At 37.2% G+C, this 16,946-nt stretch overlaps 1 protein-coding gene across 1 annotated transcript in view; it reads left to right on the top strand.

The window, feature by feature from the left end:
- The window catches only part of LOC131575534 (dynein axonemal heavy chain 5-like), a 149,094-nt gene that overhangs the window by 111,656 nt on the left and 20,492 nt on the right, over positions 1–16,946 (top strand). Inside the window, exons 67-72 of the mRNA XM_058831122.1 lie at positions 151–422; positions 2,259–2,423; positions 6,164–6,431; positions 8,365–8,486; positions 9,666–10,013; positions 14,535–14,723. Coding sequence (XP_058687105.1) covers positions 151–422; positions 2,259–2,423; positions 6,164–6,431; positions 8,365–8,486; positions 9,666–10,013; positions 14,535–14,723 — 1,364 coding nt within the window. The remainder of the gene's footprint in view (positions 1–150; positions 423–2,258; positions 2,424–6,163; positions 6,432–8,364; positions 8,487–9,665; positions 10,014–14,534; positions 14,724–16,946) is intronic.

The raw sequence follows: 16,946 nt of genomic DNA, 5'->3' as shown, positions 1-16,946 counted from the left end.
GTGTTCCTTCCATGCAAATTCTAAGTCTCCATATCCTGGTTTACATAAAATGTTACCCCTGAATTATATATAAAAAATGTTTTTTTATTACTTTGTCATTTTTCTGTTTAACAATGTTTGTTTTTGTCTATAATACTTTTCAATTTGCAGGAGGTGCCAGCTTGGATATGAATTCTGTGGAACCAAAACCAAAAAAGTGGATCCTTGACACGACATGGCTCAATCTTGTGCAGTTATCTAGCTTGTACCCTTTCAATCAACTTCTGGTGCAAATTGTTAAGAATGAGAAGTCTTGGAAAGCCTGGTTTGATGAAGAAGCTCCTGAAAAATCTGTTATTCCTGATGGCTATGACAGCTTACTGGATCAATTCCATAAACTGCTCCTTGTCCGCAGCTGGTGCCCTGATCACACTGTTGCCCAAGTATGATACATTTTTGTACAATGGTTATGCCATGTGATATCTCCTGAAGAACTGCTAGTTCCAAACTTATGTTTTCTGAATTTCTTGTTACCATAATATTCGTTGCAGAGTGAGCTATTTTGAAAAATCAGTTATTGAAATGCTCATAAAAAAGATGTGTGAGAACACTCTTATTTAATTGCAATGAACTAGGAAGCAGAACATGAAACAAATTGTGTTGGAGCTGCAAGAATACCATTTTTTTTTTGTGGTGCTTTCAAAGTCAAGTCATGAAACCTGTAAGGAAGTTGCATTCCTCTGGTGAATCAAAAGATACATCCCTGATCTTTTTCACAGAAGCAGTGAAAAAACGACAATTCACTTTTATGACAGGTGCACTAAAACAGCAGATAAACTGTTTACTTACCCTCTCTACTGAGAAAGTAATAATTAAGGCTGCCTCATGGCAAATGTCATAAAAGAAACTGCAGTAGACTGATATTTTGGTTTTTCTTCTCCATGTAGGTGTAAAAGAGATGTATGAGCCTATGAATACCCTCTTTTCTTTTTTTTTTTTTTTCTTTCTGTACTGGAAAGTAGTAGTTTTTCTTTCCCGTCTATCTTAACTTTACATGCTACATGCTGTGATAGCATCTGTGTTGTATTTCGGGGACACCATATTTTCATGGGCCTCTTTTTCAACAAGGCTCGCTCCACTCTTTTTCATTTTCTGCTCCTCAGTCAGTAAGGAGGAGAGGAGTATGGGAACTCCAGCGGCCATAATTTAAACAAAGAAAAATAATACAACTGCTACTGCTTATCTGTGAACTCATTTATCAATTATTTGTTATTGTCTTGCACAACCATCTTTGAAAAAAGATGTCTCTGAACAATGGTTGCAAAAAAAGGTCATTATTTTAATTTTTGAGGAGAGAGCGGATCTCTTTTGTTAATCTCTTCTTTATCTCTTCTTTCCCTATAGTGTTTTCCCAAGTATTAGAAATTTTACCTGTCTAGGATAAAATTTACCCTTAATAGTGTGTGACTGAGGGTTTTTTCCCCTACAGTTGACATCTTCCTCACTCCACCTTTTTCCTCAGTGCTTCTCTTCATCATACATGCCGCAGAATCTGTGAGAGTCATTACATAGCTAGGAAATCACCTCAGTAAAAAAGAATTTCATGCACTAAGGTAGCTTTAGAAATTCTTTTAGAAAATGTCTTTGAAAAGAAAAAAAATGAGGCATAAAGAAGGTTTGACCTCTAAGGATCAAGTCTGAGCTGAGTTTTGTAGAAATAGATATTCAGCCTAAGAGACTTGAATTGGATAACCACTGGACAGGAGCATTTGTTTGAAGTTCCAATAGATATATGGGAGATTGTAACTGGGTCAGAGCTAATCCACTACGCTGTAGAGACAGTGTCAACAATACATACTTAGGGGACCTAAGAATGGAACTGGTAAAGAGAAACTCTTTTGTTTGGCTATCCACCAACTTTTAACAGGCAGTAATTTAGGGGCAATATCTGGGCTGTCCTCAGAGCTGACACTGGATCTATTCTGCATGGAATTTTTTTTTTTTTTCCAGTTCTTTAAAAAACCCCATTTAGCATTTTCTAGCAACAGTCTTCACAGGATGGCTGTTGTGTGAGCAGAGTTCTTTCTCTTCTTTGTTAGAAGTTTGCTATCTGAGAATTTCAGTGGTTGCCTCCTGTGGACCAAAGTTGAAAAATTACAGTTAAGACAGTCATTGCCTTCCAATGTAGATATTGGTAAATCCCACATCACTAATTAATGCTAAATTTAAAAAGGTAAAGGTAGATACATTTTTCTGGTAACATTTTTTTTTCTTTCCAGGCTCGTCACTACATTGCAGAATCTCTTGGAGAGAAATATGCAGAAGGATTTATTCTTGAAATGGAAGCAATGTGGACAGAAAGTGGCTGTCGAACACCTTTGACATGCCTTTTATCAGTGGGGTCTGATCCCACTGAAAATATAGAACGTCTTGCAAAATCAAAGGTATCCTCCTACACTGATATTGCTAGAGCTGATAAAGACATTTTTAACTCTTCTTTGCCCTACAAGTCATATTTCCACATTTTAATGATATTCCAATAATGATATTTATATTCATACTAGTGTTCTCTGGAAGTTAATTTTTGACCACTAGCCAAAAGGCATTTATTGGGAAATGAAAATGTTGAAGTCTTGCTTTTTGCTGTTCTTTGATTTCAGTGGGACCACTCTCTTTATCCAGCAGACTATGATATCCACTGCTTAGGAAATGTACTGAGCTATGAGAACAAAGCAACATTTGTGGTTTATATTGTGTTGCATTCACTGTAGGAGCTGACAGTAATGATGATTTCAAGAAGATACAGAAAAAAGAATCGTAAATATGGTGACAAGAGAAACTAATTTTAACACCCTAGCATTCAATCTGTGCACTTGATGGAAGCATTCAACATTTCCTACAGAGCAGCATAACTTTAAGTCACTCTGTGCTCTGTTTTATGGTTCACAATGTAGCAGCATATAAAATTTTCCCAAAAAGAAGTTATTTACTTTAGATCTCCATAAATTTTCCTCCTCGTTAGAACGAATCTTCATTTAATGGCTCGGGATTTTAGTATATGCTGAGTAAGACATACTTGCAAAAGTGGGAGGACTCACAAATCTCATTAGCTTATTAATTAAAAGTGGAGGTGCTCATTCAGTTTGAAAATCAGGACCCTTATTTGACTGTCTGTGTTGAAGATGGCTTAAGTTATGACCTAACTCTCAATTAGTGTTTAAATTTAAGAATCTTAAATCTGAAGTAATTAATTTGATTCTTGTCTGCTGTCAGACCAAAAGGATATTGCACTGGACAGTCCTCATATGTTTTCATGCTTTCAGGAAAGTGTACAGAATAAATAGAAAGTGAGGCTGTGAACGAGCTAAAGGGATTGCCTTGTTTATTCACAGATGGTTTAGGAACAAGGGAGCATCAGCTAAGCTGTCATAACCTGAAATTCACCTCTAGTGTCACCTGTAAAGTCAACAGCACTTTAATTGCAAGGTCCTTTTCTAATCCCTTGAGGTAAAGACCTAACCACACAGCATATAGAAACGTTTCAAGTTTACAAAAGCCATCCAAATGCCACCAAAAAAAAAAAAAATGCAAACACAGATGTTTGTAAAAATAAAAATGTATATAACAATGTGGAAGTTGAGTAGCATTTCAAAATTCTTTAGCTTTTGGAACACATATCTAGAAATAATTTAGTTTTCATAAGCATTTTTAAGGGAGCTTTGTGTTTATTTTGCTAGTATGTCAACAAATTGTACTTAGTTCCTGTCTTTCTTTGGGATTTCTCTGCTTTCTTCCCAACTAAATCTTTAATGTGAGTTAGTTGTATCTGGGACCTTATCTTGAAGGGGGGTGGTGGTGGTGCTGGGATTTTTTCCTTAATGACAAAACACTTGGACCTCTTTTTTCAATTATTTCCCTTTTGCAGTCATAATTTATGGTCTTAAAATTGATTTCCAGTACTGATGGTGCCTCCAAGTATGATATTAACAGTATAAATCAGCTATCTGCTGTTGGTAATGTTCAAATTTGTGTCCAGAATTTATTTTTCACTCTAAAATTTAGTTGTTCAGGTGGCCCTCTCCCAGAGAAATGAGAACAGTATCTGTGACTACTGAGCTATATAATCTCTTTTATAAACAAACAAGCTCTATCTTAAAACAAGTTGCATTTATGCTCCCTTTACTTTCACTTTAAGATGGTGAGAAAATTTAACTTTCAGGATTAAAATGAAGTTTCTTATGCCAGCACTTCGACTTCATTAAAATCAGATTTTTAAAAAATTGTAGAGATAGTTTCTTTTTTTAGAGAATGATGCACAGAAACTTCAACAGAACTGTCAGGGCCACTGTAGTGACTAAAATGCCAGCATTTTCATCTGGATAGCAATGTATTAAGATGACATGGATATGCTGATATGACTCACTATTGAAAGAAACATTCTGTATGCAGACATTTGATAGAGTTCTTTCAGAAGGAGTAAAATGAGGACAATTCATGGTGAAAAAGATTTCTTTCCTTCTCTCGATGTTTCTATAACCTTTAATGATTGTACATTTGAGAGGTAACATTGCTGAGAAGAGCAAATTATGAGTAGATGCTTTGTTAGGGAATAATGTACCTTCTGAATATTTATGCACTCTTATGCAGGGGTAGTCATAGTCTTTGACTTATGAGAGTGCTAGCTGTACTCAGATGCATCTTAGAAAAGATAAAGTTTTTTTGTTCTCTGGCACATAGCCAGCTTCACTGGCTGTTCAGCTTTGCTTCTTTTAGCTACAGTTTCAGGTTTCACTGACCTGAGTGAGAGTAGGATTTAACTGCTTTCTTGTCTTTGGCATTCTCATGTCCTTAAATCTTGACAGGATATGGGGGATCATATACAGCAGCTGTATTTATACTGTTCTGTAAAATCAGGTCAGGGCCCATTCTCTGACCCTAAGGCCAAATGACCCAGCACAGTTTGTGTCCATAACCTTCTTCTCCTGCCAAAGTAGGGCAGCCTCCTCCCTGATGTTTAGGAGTGGATGTCTTCCTTCCTTTTTGCTTCACAGTAAGAGAGGCTGAGTAGCTGTACAGGTCAAGACTAACCTTTGTAACTCTCAGCCAGCTGAAGATAAGCCCAGATTGATAATGTAGCTCATCGCTCACTGCATGAGGGATACTCAGCTGTAGGTCTTAAATATGAAACTTCCCAAGAAACAAAGTCTCTTCATTAATTCTTTTGCCCTCAACATATATGCAGAATAATATATTTAACTGGGTTTGATAATTCTGGTTTTCCCTGGCAGGAGTCAGGCAGCCAACCTGAGCCAGACTTAAAAAGAACAGGAGTAGCAAGAACAATAAGCAAGAGAGAATCTGCCTGCTCTGCTCATTACTTATTTATTACTTATTTATGTGGTCCTAATCTCAGCCTTATGTTTTTCAGATCCCTTTGTGAGAACTTGTATCCTCCTCTGGTTTTCTGAACAACTGGTTTTACTCTCCCATAGCCCCTGGAGAAGATGCCATAAAATTCCAGAATTTTATGGTTGCATTTCTCTCTACTGAATCTAGATCTGCCCTAGATGTGCTGGAGCTAGCAGATTAACAAACTGGAATCCTCTGAATCTGTGGCTCCACAGCTGCCATTTAACAATACAGGATGTTTCCTGAGTAATTCTTTAATGTGAACCAATCTTTCCTGTCCTACCTGCTTCATCAACAGTTCTCTTTTAAATGATATATGTTCAGACAGTAAAAAGTCACCAGAATTGTTTGGTTGACACTGCGCATTAGTTATTATCTGAAGCCCTAATATCTGCTCATCTCAAGATAGTACGTTATAGGAAAAAGAATGGTCTGGCTGTATTTATGTCTTGCTTTATTTGAAAACATATTGAAAAAGCTGAAAAAATGTTTCAGATTGTCTTATCCCACAGAGTTTGTTAGATGAGCAAAACCATATTATTTCCAGTAAGTGTAGTTTTCTTCCAACAGGTGGAAGGTAAGGGAAACTTGAAGGGTTTTGCTTTTTTATTTTGGTTTTGTTTTCTTTACTCTGTTTTGTTATAATTAATCCCCACTGAAATGAATGGCTTTCTTTGTCGCAGAATGTTACTACACATGGATCTGTGGAAGCAATGTGTCACGTGTATAATTCTATGGAATTACATATAAAATAAACTTTCTTTTTTATTTTTAGAACATTCCATGTCGTGCAATTTCAATGGGTCAGGGCCAGGAAGTCCATGCAAGGCACCTGCTAAATCAATGCATGCAAGATGGAGGATGGCTCCTTCTACAGAACTGCCACCTTGGCTTGGAATTTCTTCATGAATTAATGGATACCATCACAACAAAAGAGTCTATGAGTGAAGATTTCAGAACCTGGATCACTACAGAAGCTCACCCAGAGTTTCCTATTAATCTTTTACAGTCCTCTATAAAATTTACCAATGAATCTCCTCAAGGTAGGAATATCTTCCCTTCCCATTGGAGAGATTGCTGCTGGTCCAGGAAGCTTAGGCAGAAAGTAAATTTGGTTTCACTGTGCAGCTACTTGAAGCTGCCGGTCTTGGACATTACTGTTCCTGGGCATCCCTTGGTCTTCTGGGTCTCCATGCACCTCCTTACACCCAGGATCTTTCTCCACTTCCAGGATGTTTCCTCATATTCAGATGTTCATCTCATGCTTTCTGAGCCTCTAAGCCTGCAGCTTTCCTAACCTAATAGGTGCAGAAGCACAATGTGAGATCTGCATCTTAATTGGGAGTTTGGACTCATGTTTCTGTATTAATAGGGGTGCAAGAAAGACATGAATGGAATGAGTCCAGTGAGAACCCACAAAGATGCTGAAGGGATTGGAGAACATGCTATGGGAGGAGAGGCCAAGATTATTGTTAAACCTTGAGGAGAGAAGGGGTATTTTATCAATGCCTACAAATAAATAAATATACCCTTTATATATTTATATGTGTGTGTGTGTGTGTTGCCACTGGTTTCTGTTGATGATGTCAGTGGGAGCTGAGAATTTTTATCCAAGGTCCTATTTAAAGCTTCAGCCATTTAAACCTCTTATTTCAGTATTTAGCTTCCTTTGAACATTAGAAGGATATCTACAGAATGTTTGATGTGAAACACATGCTGTTTCAGCATTTATACTCCATCTCAAGAGAAGGTAGTCAGTCTGTTGATAAAATTTTCTTACTTCTTCCTCTTATTTTCTCCCCCTTTTCAATTCAGAGCTCAGCATCTTTTTATTGCACAGTGGCCCCCTCTTGATCATTCTAATGGTAACAACCTATAGCTCCAAGAGGCTATTTTTGAAGTCAAGTTATAGCAAATTTTCAGCTTGCATTTAGTAGCTGAAAAAAAACCCAGTGTAAAATTTTAAGTCAGGATGAAATATAGACAGTTTTAGTTTCTTAAGATTGTCCCACCACATTGGTAGCACAATACAATAAGACACATTTGTTTGATTTTGGAACCCTCTTATGATACCTATTCAATATTTTGAAAAGCTCTATGTTTCAATATTGCTCTACAGGATCTTTGTGAAGTATGAACAAAAGCAAAAGTACTTTTATTGTGTCATAGCAAGTAGGACGACTTGGACAATCTTTTCACTGAACTTAAAATCTGCCCTTCTAGACTTGTATGAATCTGTTTAGGTGGAAAGTATCATAAGAGGGGGCTGATGTCAGTAACTCATGCTTGGGTTGTCTGCCCAAGGCAAAGGATGCTTGAGTAGCACTGCCTGAAAACATTTGGGAGCAGTTGAGCTTCTGTACTCCATGGAAGCTGAGACTGGATCAGTATCAACTGCCTAAAGCTGTTCCTGGGATATGAAATGTCAGTGCTCAAACAAACCTCCATAAATATTAATATTTGCACTAGGAATTTAGGGTCTCATCTCATCACCTTGGTGCCTATGGGCCAGATGGAGAACCTGCATACAGAATTTCGAGATTTTTATAAGAATTAAATCTAAATAAAATTATCTTAAATAAAACTCAAATCTTGTACTGTAAGTAGATATCAAAACAAACTCTTGAATACCCTGTGCTGTGTTTCATATGATGTTAGGTATTTCTTTTATTGCCATATAGTTGCTAAATAGTTATGTTTTTATTTCAGTTGTTTTTGAGAACATTTAGAATATGATTACTGGATTTTAATTCCTTCCAGACTCTTGAAATTAATTTTTTGTGTTTTCTACCTAAAACAACAAATTATTGAAGTTTGCCTGCTATGACCAATTGATTGATTCTAAGACACTATTTGAAGATATAAGTAAGATGATACTGCAAATTGGAATAGGGAATTATGCTTAAGAGGTTGGACTTATGGATTCCATACATTTTTTTTTTACTTACGTATTACATTTTTATATTTAATTTCTAGGTGTGAAAGCTGGCTTAAAACGAACGTACTCAGCTATTACTCAGGATCTGCTGGGAGTGAGCAAAATGCCACAGTGGAAACCATTGCTATATGCTGTGGCATTTCTTCACACAACTGTTCAGGTTTAAAAACATATTTCTTCTCTTCTGTCATAAAGCCAGTTTATTAATGAACCTTGTTATTAAAGGAAAAATGTTTTTAAAGTGACGTCCCATGTTGGCAAATTAACACAAATGAAATAAGAAAGAAAACAACCTATCTATTACTGCAACTGTGTTAGAACTTACAATTTTGCTCATGTTGATCCTGTACCTCCAAAATTAATGTATTTCAGGAGAAAAAAAGGACAATCAAACAGTGGTCAATTACTCTTCTATTAAAGTCCTTGACAATGACAATGTGATCTGTCTTTCAACTAACTGGACTTTTACTAATATTTTAAATCATGAAAACATACTAAATAAATCTACAATTTATGGTTTGGAAAACCATTGTCTTAAACTGCAGTGTTTACAATAAGAAGGTATAAGAGGGTGAATATAAATCCTTTCGGCTCTGAAACCCATAGGAGGAAATGAAAGTAGATTTTGGGTCTTGACTTTCAGGACTTCCACTGAAGAAAGTGCTTTATGGGTTAACCACAACTTTCCATCATCCTATCGATAGATTTTGCAGTATCCTTAATTTATATTTGGAGCCTGGTTAATTTACCTCTGTGGCATCTATGCACTGATATATTGTGGTCTAGTGGAAGTCTGTGGTATGCTTTTCTTTGTATCACTTTGGTATAATTTTTTTTTTTGGTGAAAAATTTAGGAATTACTAGATATTGCCCTAAAAGCTATATACTGCCAGCTGAGTCTGTAAATGATTCACTAAGAAGCAGCTTTTCCTACTTGAATCTGCACCATGCAGACACAGCAGCGATAGGAATATATCTAGTCCTGAGGAAGACGCAATGACCATGGCAGATGATTTTGGACACCCTTGCATCATAGAGTAGTTAATTTTTGAAATTCTGATGCAATAGTTCTAGACTCAGAGATTTAAAAAATACTTTAAAAAGATGATTTTTTTCTTTGTGAAAATATTGATATTCCTATTCTTTGTACAAACATTGCTACTAGATAATTAATCAAGTGTTTGGCCTTGTCTTTGTTAAATGTTCTTTTTTAAAAGTTGGTGAAACAGAATTACAGCTGGACTACTGCATTCTTAACATATTTCATGTTTCTGCACTTAAGCTTTCTTCAGAATTTATATCTACCAGTGTTTTACCTTTAATTCTAACTATTTTACAGGAAAGAAGAAAGTTTGGCCCGTTGGGCTGGAATATTCCTTACGAGTTTAATCAGGCAGACTTTGCAGCCAGTGTGCAGTTTGTTCAGAACCATTTGAATGATGTGGGCATCAAACACGGAGTGAACTGGAGCTGTGTTCGCTACATGCTTGGAGAAGTGCAGTACGGTGGCCGTGTAACCGATGACCTCGACAAGGCACTGCTGAACACATATGCAAGAGTCTGGTTTGGAGAGCACATGTTCAGTGAAAAATTTTCTTTCTACAAAGGTTACGTTATTCCAAAAGGCAATACAGTGGAAGACTATCTCCAGTACATAGAGCAGTTGCCAGTGATTGATACACCAGAGGTAAAATATTTTAATATATTAAAGGGAGTTTTTGTCAGATGAATAACTTAAATGAGATTTTTGGGTTTCTTTCAGAATCGAGTATGCATAGGTCAAGATTAGCAGGCAGACCATTATAGCAGGTATTCAGTGTAGATCTGCTGACTAGGAAGAGGTAAATAAGGCCTTCTTCAAACGAATATGGGAAAAAGTCCCATATTCACAGGTCCTGGTTGTTATGGAGGACTTCTAGCAACCCTAATTATCTTCTGGAGGGTTGATACAGCAAGGTTGAAGCATTCTTATCAATGTATATAAAATCCTGCTGGAATGCTGTAAAGATGGTGCCGGAGCCTTTTTGATAATATCCAATGAAAGGACAAGCAGCAATGGACATGAATTAAACAGCAGGAAAATCTATCTGAGAACAAGAAAAGAATTTCTTAAGGGAAGGTGGTCAAACGCTGGAAGAATTTGCCCAGAGATGTTGTGGAGTCTCATCTTTGTAGACATTGAAATCCCAACTGGAAAATGTCCTGGACAGCTTGCTCTATCTGCCCCTGCTTGAGCAAGTGATTTGGATTAGATGACCCTCAGAGGTCTCTTCCAAACCAAACTATTTTGTGGTTTCACAATTCTCTATGGGATTGAGCAGACATGCAGTCTCAGAAATAATGAAAGCAAAAAAGCCCTATGGTTTAATTTTGCAAGTTATAATAGGGATCCATTTTGACAACAGAAAGATATGGATGTTGCCATGAATTGATTGGGTAGGGTGCAGGGTAGCTCCTGTCTGTAACCAGTTTTACATGACCCAATGTGTGCATATCACAGTGGTCATAGTGATTGGAGGATGGAGACTTTCTGCTCCCTCCAGTACAGACACACATGATGGAGTTAGTTAAAGCTGAAACAGAAGAGAATGCTCTGGAAAATTGAAACAGAAGTGAATGGTCTGAATTTCTGTCTCATTTCTATTAAGTTGATAAATGCCATTGGAAATAAGTTCTATTAAAATTAAATAGACAGAGTGGAATAGAAAAAACTGGTTTTCACTTACTGATAATATGCTGGCTGAGAGGGTGAGAAGTTTCCAAGGTCATAAAATAAGCTTGGAAAGTTCTGAATCCCTGAAGACTGTGAAAGCAGAATGTGAAGGTATTTGTGCCAGCAATGATGCACCTTTTCCAAGTCAGTGTAAATGCAGACATGAAAATGCATCAGCGGGGTCCATTTGAGCCCAGCTCATGAAGTGGTTCCTATCAGTGTACGAACCTTGGCTCTATCAGATTTCAGGTGCTGCTTTCAAGGATCTGCTTTTTTAAGCACTTGAGAACCAATCTCACAATACTGCAATGTATTTTTAAAGTGTTTTGATTCCTGTAAAAAATCTGTATGTATGGTTTGAGGTAGGGGAATTTTACCTTTGGCTTTTACGTAAATAGAAGCAAGTCCAGGAATGCAAACATCTTTTTTGTCCTTCACATTTTCACTCATTAGGAAGAAAGCTGTGGCTTTCTTCTGTCATTCTTAAATCTGTCAAAATTGCTCATGAAGACCTTTAACCTTTTAATCTCCCAATCTTCTTAGTTTCACAAAGGATACTGTGCTAGTCCAAGCAGTGTATCCTTGATTCATTCCTTTTCCATTTTTAGTTAAGAAAGACTGAATCAGTGCACTTGCAGTGTCCTTGCTCCTTTGATGAAATTTCATCCTCTGAACAAAATGAACACTGTCTTCTGAGAAGGGCAATCAAACTCGGTGTATTGAGTTAGCATGGAAAGGTTTCAGTGGCAGGAGGCTACAGGGATGGCTTCCGTGAGAAGCTGGCAGAAGCTTCCCCCATGTGCAACAGAGCCAGTGTCAGATGGCTTCAGGACAGACCCACTGCTGGCCAAGGCAGAACCTGTCAGTGGTGGTGGGACGCCTGGGATAATGTATTTGTGAAGGATAAAAAGCTGCACATGAACCTTCAGTGAGAGAAAGATGTGAGAATATGTGAGAAGAACAACTCTGCAGACACCAAGAAGGAGGAGGGGAAGGAAGTACTCCAGGTGCTGGAGCAGAGATTCCTTCCCAGCCCATGGAGAACCCTCACCCTGGAGCAGGTGGATGCCTGAAGGAGGCTGTGACCCTGTGGAAAGTCCATGATGGAACAGGTTCCTGCAAGACCTACTCCATCATGGAGAGGAGTCTGTGATGGAACAGATTTTCTGGCCAAAGCTATGACCCCACAGGTGACCCATGCTGAACCAGAGTGTTCCTGAAGGTCTGCACCCTGTGAAAGGGACTCACGCTGGAGCAGTTCAGGAGGAGCTGCAGCCTGTTGGAGAAGTTTATGGAGGACTCTCTTATGGGGGAGGGACTCCATGCTGGAGCAGGTGTAGAGTGGGAGATGTCCTGCTCCTGAGGAGGCAGGAGTTGGAGACAGTATGTGATGGACTCGGCACATGTCCTGTTCCCTGCTCCCTGTCTCCCTACAGGAGTAGGAGGGAGGAAGTAGAGAATTTGGGAATGAATGAGCTTAAGTCTGGGAAGAAGGGAGGGGCTGAGGAAGCTGTTTTAGGGATTTGGTTTTATTTCTCATGATCCTACTCTGATTTGATTGGTCATAAATTCAATTAATTTCCCAAGTCAAATCTGTTTTGCCTGTGATGATAACTGGAGATTGATCTCTCCCTGTTTTTATCTCAGACCATGGACTTTCTGTTGTAACTTCTCTCCCCTGTCCAGTTGAGGAATGGATGATAGAGGAGTGATTTCAGAGGAGTGTAGAGCTTTAGAAATTGATTTTGATGATTCATAAGGCTGGGAAACCCTGAAAGACAGAATCCAACATTCGCTTTTTAAACAACATTCCCAGATATTTTGGATCAAAAAGAATGAGAGATTTGGGTCCTTGATTAATATACAGGACATTCAGAAAACTGGTCCACCCGCTGGTTGCTTTTTCCTTTGTTCCTCATACATCACTTGCATAAAACCATAGGACCAGATCTGTCTCCCATGTCTCCCTTTCTTTGTTAATATTGCTCCAATGTTTAAGTTAGCCCTTGGACTAAGGCTCCACTCACAGATATAGCAGATATTCTTCATGGTGCTAACTTGGGCTATAGTATTGCCACAAAATCTGCTAGAGCAAAACCAAACAAAAAAGCCCTCACTGTGCAAGAGAAAAAGCAGAAAAGAATGTACCTTCATATGTGTATTTCCTTCCACATAGAATATGAGTGTAATAAAGTGCATTGGTATTTTCTCCTTTTACAGTTCTAAATAATCAGTTTGAGTAAACCACTATTTGCAAAACATTAAATCCTATCTGGAACCTACCTTCACGCTATTATAGTTACACCCTTAAATGTGGTATTAGGTCTGTATTTTTGCTGTTGTAAGGATAAGATTCCCAAGTGGTATAAATCAGTGCAGCTTTGCTGGCTTTGGCAATGGTGCAGCCACTTATATCCCTTGTCCCTGAGTTTCTAGATTTACAAGTGTAACAATATTAAATGGCCCTTTTAATTCCATCCTCAGAGGATATAAATACTGGTTTCTCAAAGTGTCCTCTTGCAATATACCAATTCTAATGTAATGTAAAATATGAAAACTGATTGTATGAAAAAAATGTGGAAAATGAGAAATAGAAGATTGCTTGCTTTTCTGCTCAGTTTGAGGGCAAGCCTTCCTCACTGTCAGATCAGTGGTTCAAAGTTTGTAAGAGATATGTAATAGCTATAATTAAATGAGGGCTGGTGAAATAAGTCACAGTACATTCAATTCCTCCAGGAGAAGAGTTGCAATTGTCAATCTGACAATTACAGACTTACTGATATTTCAGTGGAAGTTTCTGAAAAAGCTATTATCATTCAGACAAAGGGCAGCTTTGCAGTAATTCTGTGCTAGCTGTATCTTAAATAAAATAATTCAATTTCAGAAGAAGTAAGGAGGGGGAAGCTTCAACCAAAAATAGCTAAACCATAAAATATCCTAAATATATCACCACCTTTAGGTACTTCAGATGTGGGCATTATTTTGTTCACCATGACTTATGAGCCTAAGAGTCTGAGTGAAAAAAAACGTTAGGGGTGTTGACTGGTTGGATAATCAGGGGCATCCAATTGAGCTGGTACAACAGTGATAGACCCATAGAGACAAAAGAACTAATGCTAAGGGGTCAATTTCCACATAAGACATTTCCAACAGGCTCTAGTCTGAACCAAAGGAAAGGAATCTTCTCACTCCTTGATAACATTCCAAAGCATGATCCTTATGAATATAATGAGATCAGTTAAAAAAACCCCTCCACTGATATGAATGAAAACACTATTGCATATGCAGCCAATGTTAATGTTTTCTTGTAATTCAGGTTTGGTCCTTGGCCATTTAAATGGGAGAACTTCCACTGACTGGTTCATATCTATTGTTTTATGGAGCTGAGAATTTTCTTCCTTGTTTATCCATTTTCATGCATTCTCTCATGTATATAATTGAGAAGAAAAATCACTTTTTTTTTTCCCCACCAATTTTTATACCTTTTACTTTAAGGTATTTGGACTTCACCCCAACGCAGATATAACTTACCAGACCAACCTGGCTAATGAGACATTTAGTACCATAGTGAGCATCCAGCCCAAAGACAGCAGTACTAGAGGCGGAGAAACCCGGGAGGCAGTGGTGCAGCATCTTGCTGATGAGATGCTAGAGAAGTTACCTCCAGATTATAACCCTCATGAGGTATGTGCCACTTCATAAAACAGATGTTTTATATATGCATGTATATACATTTGTGTTTATAAGTTTTATTGTGCTTCTTAAATTTAACTGGCATGTGTTTTAAAAAGCTCTTAAAATTATGCATAAGGGTTTATAAGTCTGTTTTGGTTTATTATCTAAAATATTCCTATGTCAGAAATATATATTTCAAATGCCACAGTCCACTTAATCAGTCACCTTAACCCAGAAGACCCATTAAAGGCTTCAGAAAGTTCTTGTTTTTCTTAGTAGCTTACAGAAGGAGCCTGGTGCCTCTTTTTGAAGTTCTGGTGATCCTATAGTGATTACAGCATTCAATTTACTTAGTCCCATTATAACACCACCACAATGAAGAGTGAATTTTATCACTGACCTTTTCATGCTCCAGATTTTCTGGGGTCTGAGCCATGAGAGGTATCTTTGTCAGGCTTTTTTTGCATTTTTAATTAACAGTCCCATTAAATGGAAAAATCCAGCATAGAGACTCTTGCATCAGTTTATAAGTAAGTTCTACTGTCTTGCTGAGTGTTTCATGAACAGTAAATATTGAAAACTTCTATTTCCATTACTTTATTCTTTACAATTTTGTTTTGCACTGATAGTGCTTTTTTTTTTTTTTTCTCCACCCCAGGTTGTAGTTCAAGCTAGTAAAATGCTCACTATGAATTACAGCTTGCTATGCATGCTGTATTTTCTTCTCTGGCCAACTTAGAAAGTCCACCTTAAGTAACAACTTATAGTCTTGGGGCCCCGGCAATATTTCCTGTCTTCCCTTCTACTATTAATCTCAGATTTAATATGTCTTGTATAAATAGCCACTTTTGTACTGTCATAATTCAGCTTGGAACTTCTCCTTTCATTACCTTGTTGTCAAGCTACTTATGGTCTGCAACATTTTTAGATGAGGTTTCCTACCATCTATCTCCATGCTGTTGTTTTTCCATCCATCCCTACTTGAGTCTTTCCTTTTTTGTCATCTTCTTATTGAGTCTTAATGACAGTTTATAAATAATTTTTTTTTAGAATTTGATTAAGAATGGAGTCAGTTTTCCAGTTTTCATATTATTATTTAATAGTGAATAAATATTAGAAATATAAAATAAAATTAAATCTAGTAAGTGCAATAATAATTCATAATTTAATAAATGTAATAATTTTCATGTTGGATCTACAACTATCATTTACACATTAAATTTTTCTCAGTCCTCTTCCCTTGTCCTTCCAATCAGAGTAAAGCTTTTTTATGGAACCAGATTCTTCTAGTTTCATTCAGCTCCTTAATTATTTTTTTTTCCCATTTACAGTAGCACTAAAATACTGAATGCCTGGATAGCATGTATTGTATGTATGATATTATATGTGTTGCCATATTTGTAATATGTGTATTGAGCTAAGTTTTTACAATATATTTGCTAAATCCTCCAAAGGACTATTTCTTCATTTCCTTGTTAAGCTGCCAACTTTTTCCTCCTGAAGAATTTGTAATACTTGGAAAACATCAATAGTACTTACTGCACTTTACACTGTAACCAAAGAGTAGTCTTAACCTCAGGTTTTACCCCTGGGAAATCTATGCAGTACCTTTTAGTCAGGTAAAATGCACATATACTTGTTTAATCCAAATTTTGCTTCAAAATGGTTTGATGAAATACTGTTGTTCTCTGATATTTCTTCTGTTTAATCTTAGGCTCATTCACTTTCTTTCCCTGTTGGTGTATTCACTGAGATTATGCACACAAACCACACGTAGGGAATACCTCCCCTTTTCAGTCACTTCATCAAGTCCTAGCTTTGGAGACCACCAGTTTTGAAGCCAGGGATTGTAGTTAAGGGCAAAGGGTCTGAAAGGGTTATTTTGGGTGTTCCATCCTTCACTCTTGTCTCTCTCTATTACTGCTGTATTTGAGTATAATACACACTGTTTCATATGACTGTATTAAAAAAAAATCACCACCAATTGTTTTCATTGCTCTTTTACTCTCATCATCAAGCAGTATGACAAACTGTTATCTTTTCTCATGGTCTGCCAATCATACTTGAGGGGTATTATTTTCTTGTAAGCAATCATCATTACAATGATGCTCAGAATTAACGTTTCTTTGCTTCAGTACTGTTTCTCTTACATCTTCTATGAATTTCAAAGGAAACTTCTTTTGCTTTAATTTGCTTGACAGCTGTCCCCTTATGATTCAACCAAGGAGATCT

This window comes from Poecile atricapillus, chromosome 2 (genome assembly GCF_030490865.1).
Source record: "Poecile atricapillus isolate bPoeAtr1 chromosome 2, bPoeAtr1.hap1, whole genome shotgun sequence".
In the NCBI taxonomy this organism is placed as follows: domain Eukaryota; kingdom Metazoa; phylum Chordata; class Aves; order Passeriformes; family Paridae; genus Poecile; species Poecile atricapillus.
The sequence above is the reverse complement of the archived record's forward strand: the minus strand, read 5'-3'. Positions and strand labels throughout refer to the sequence as shown.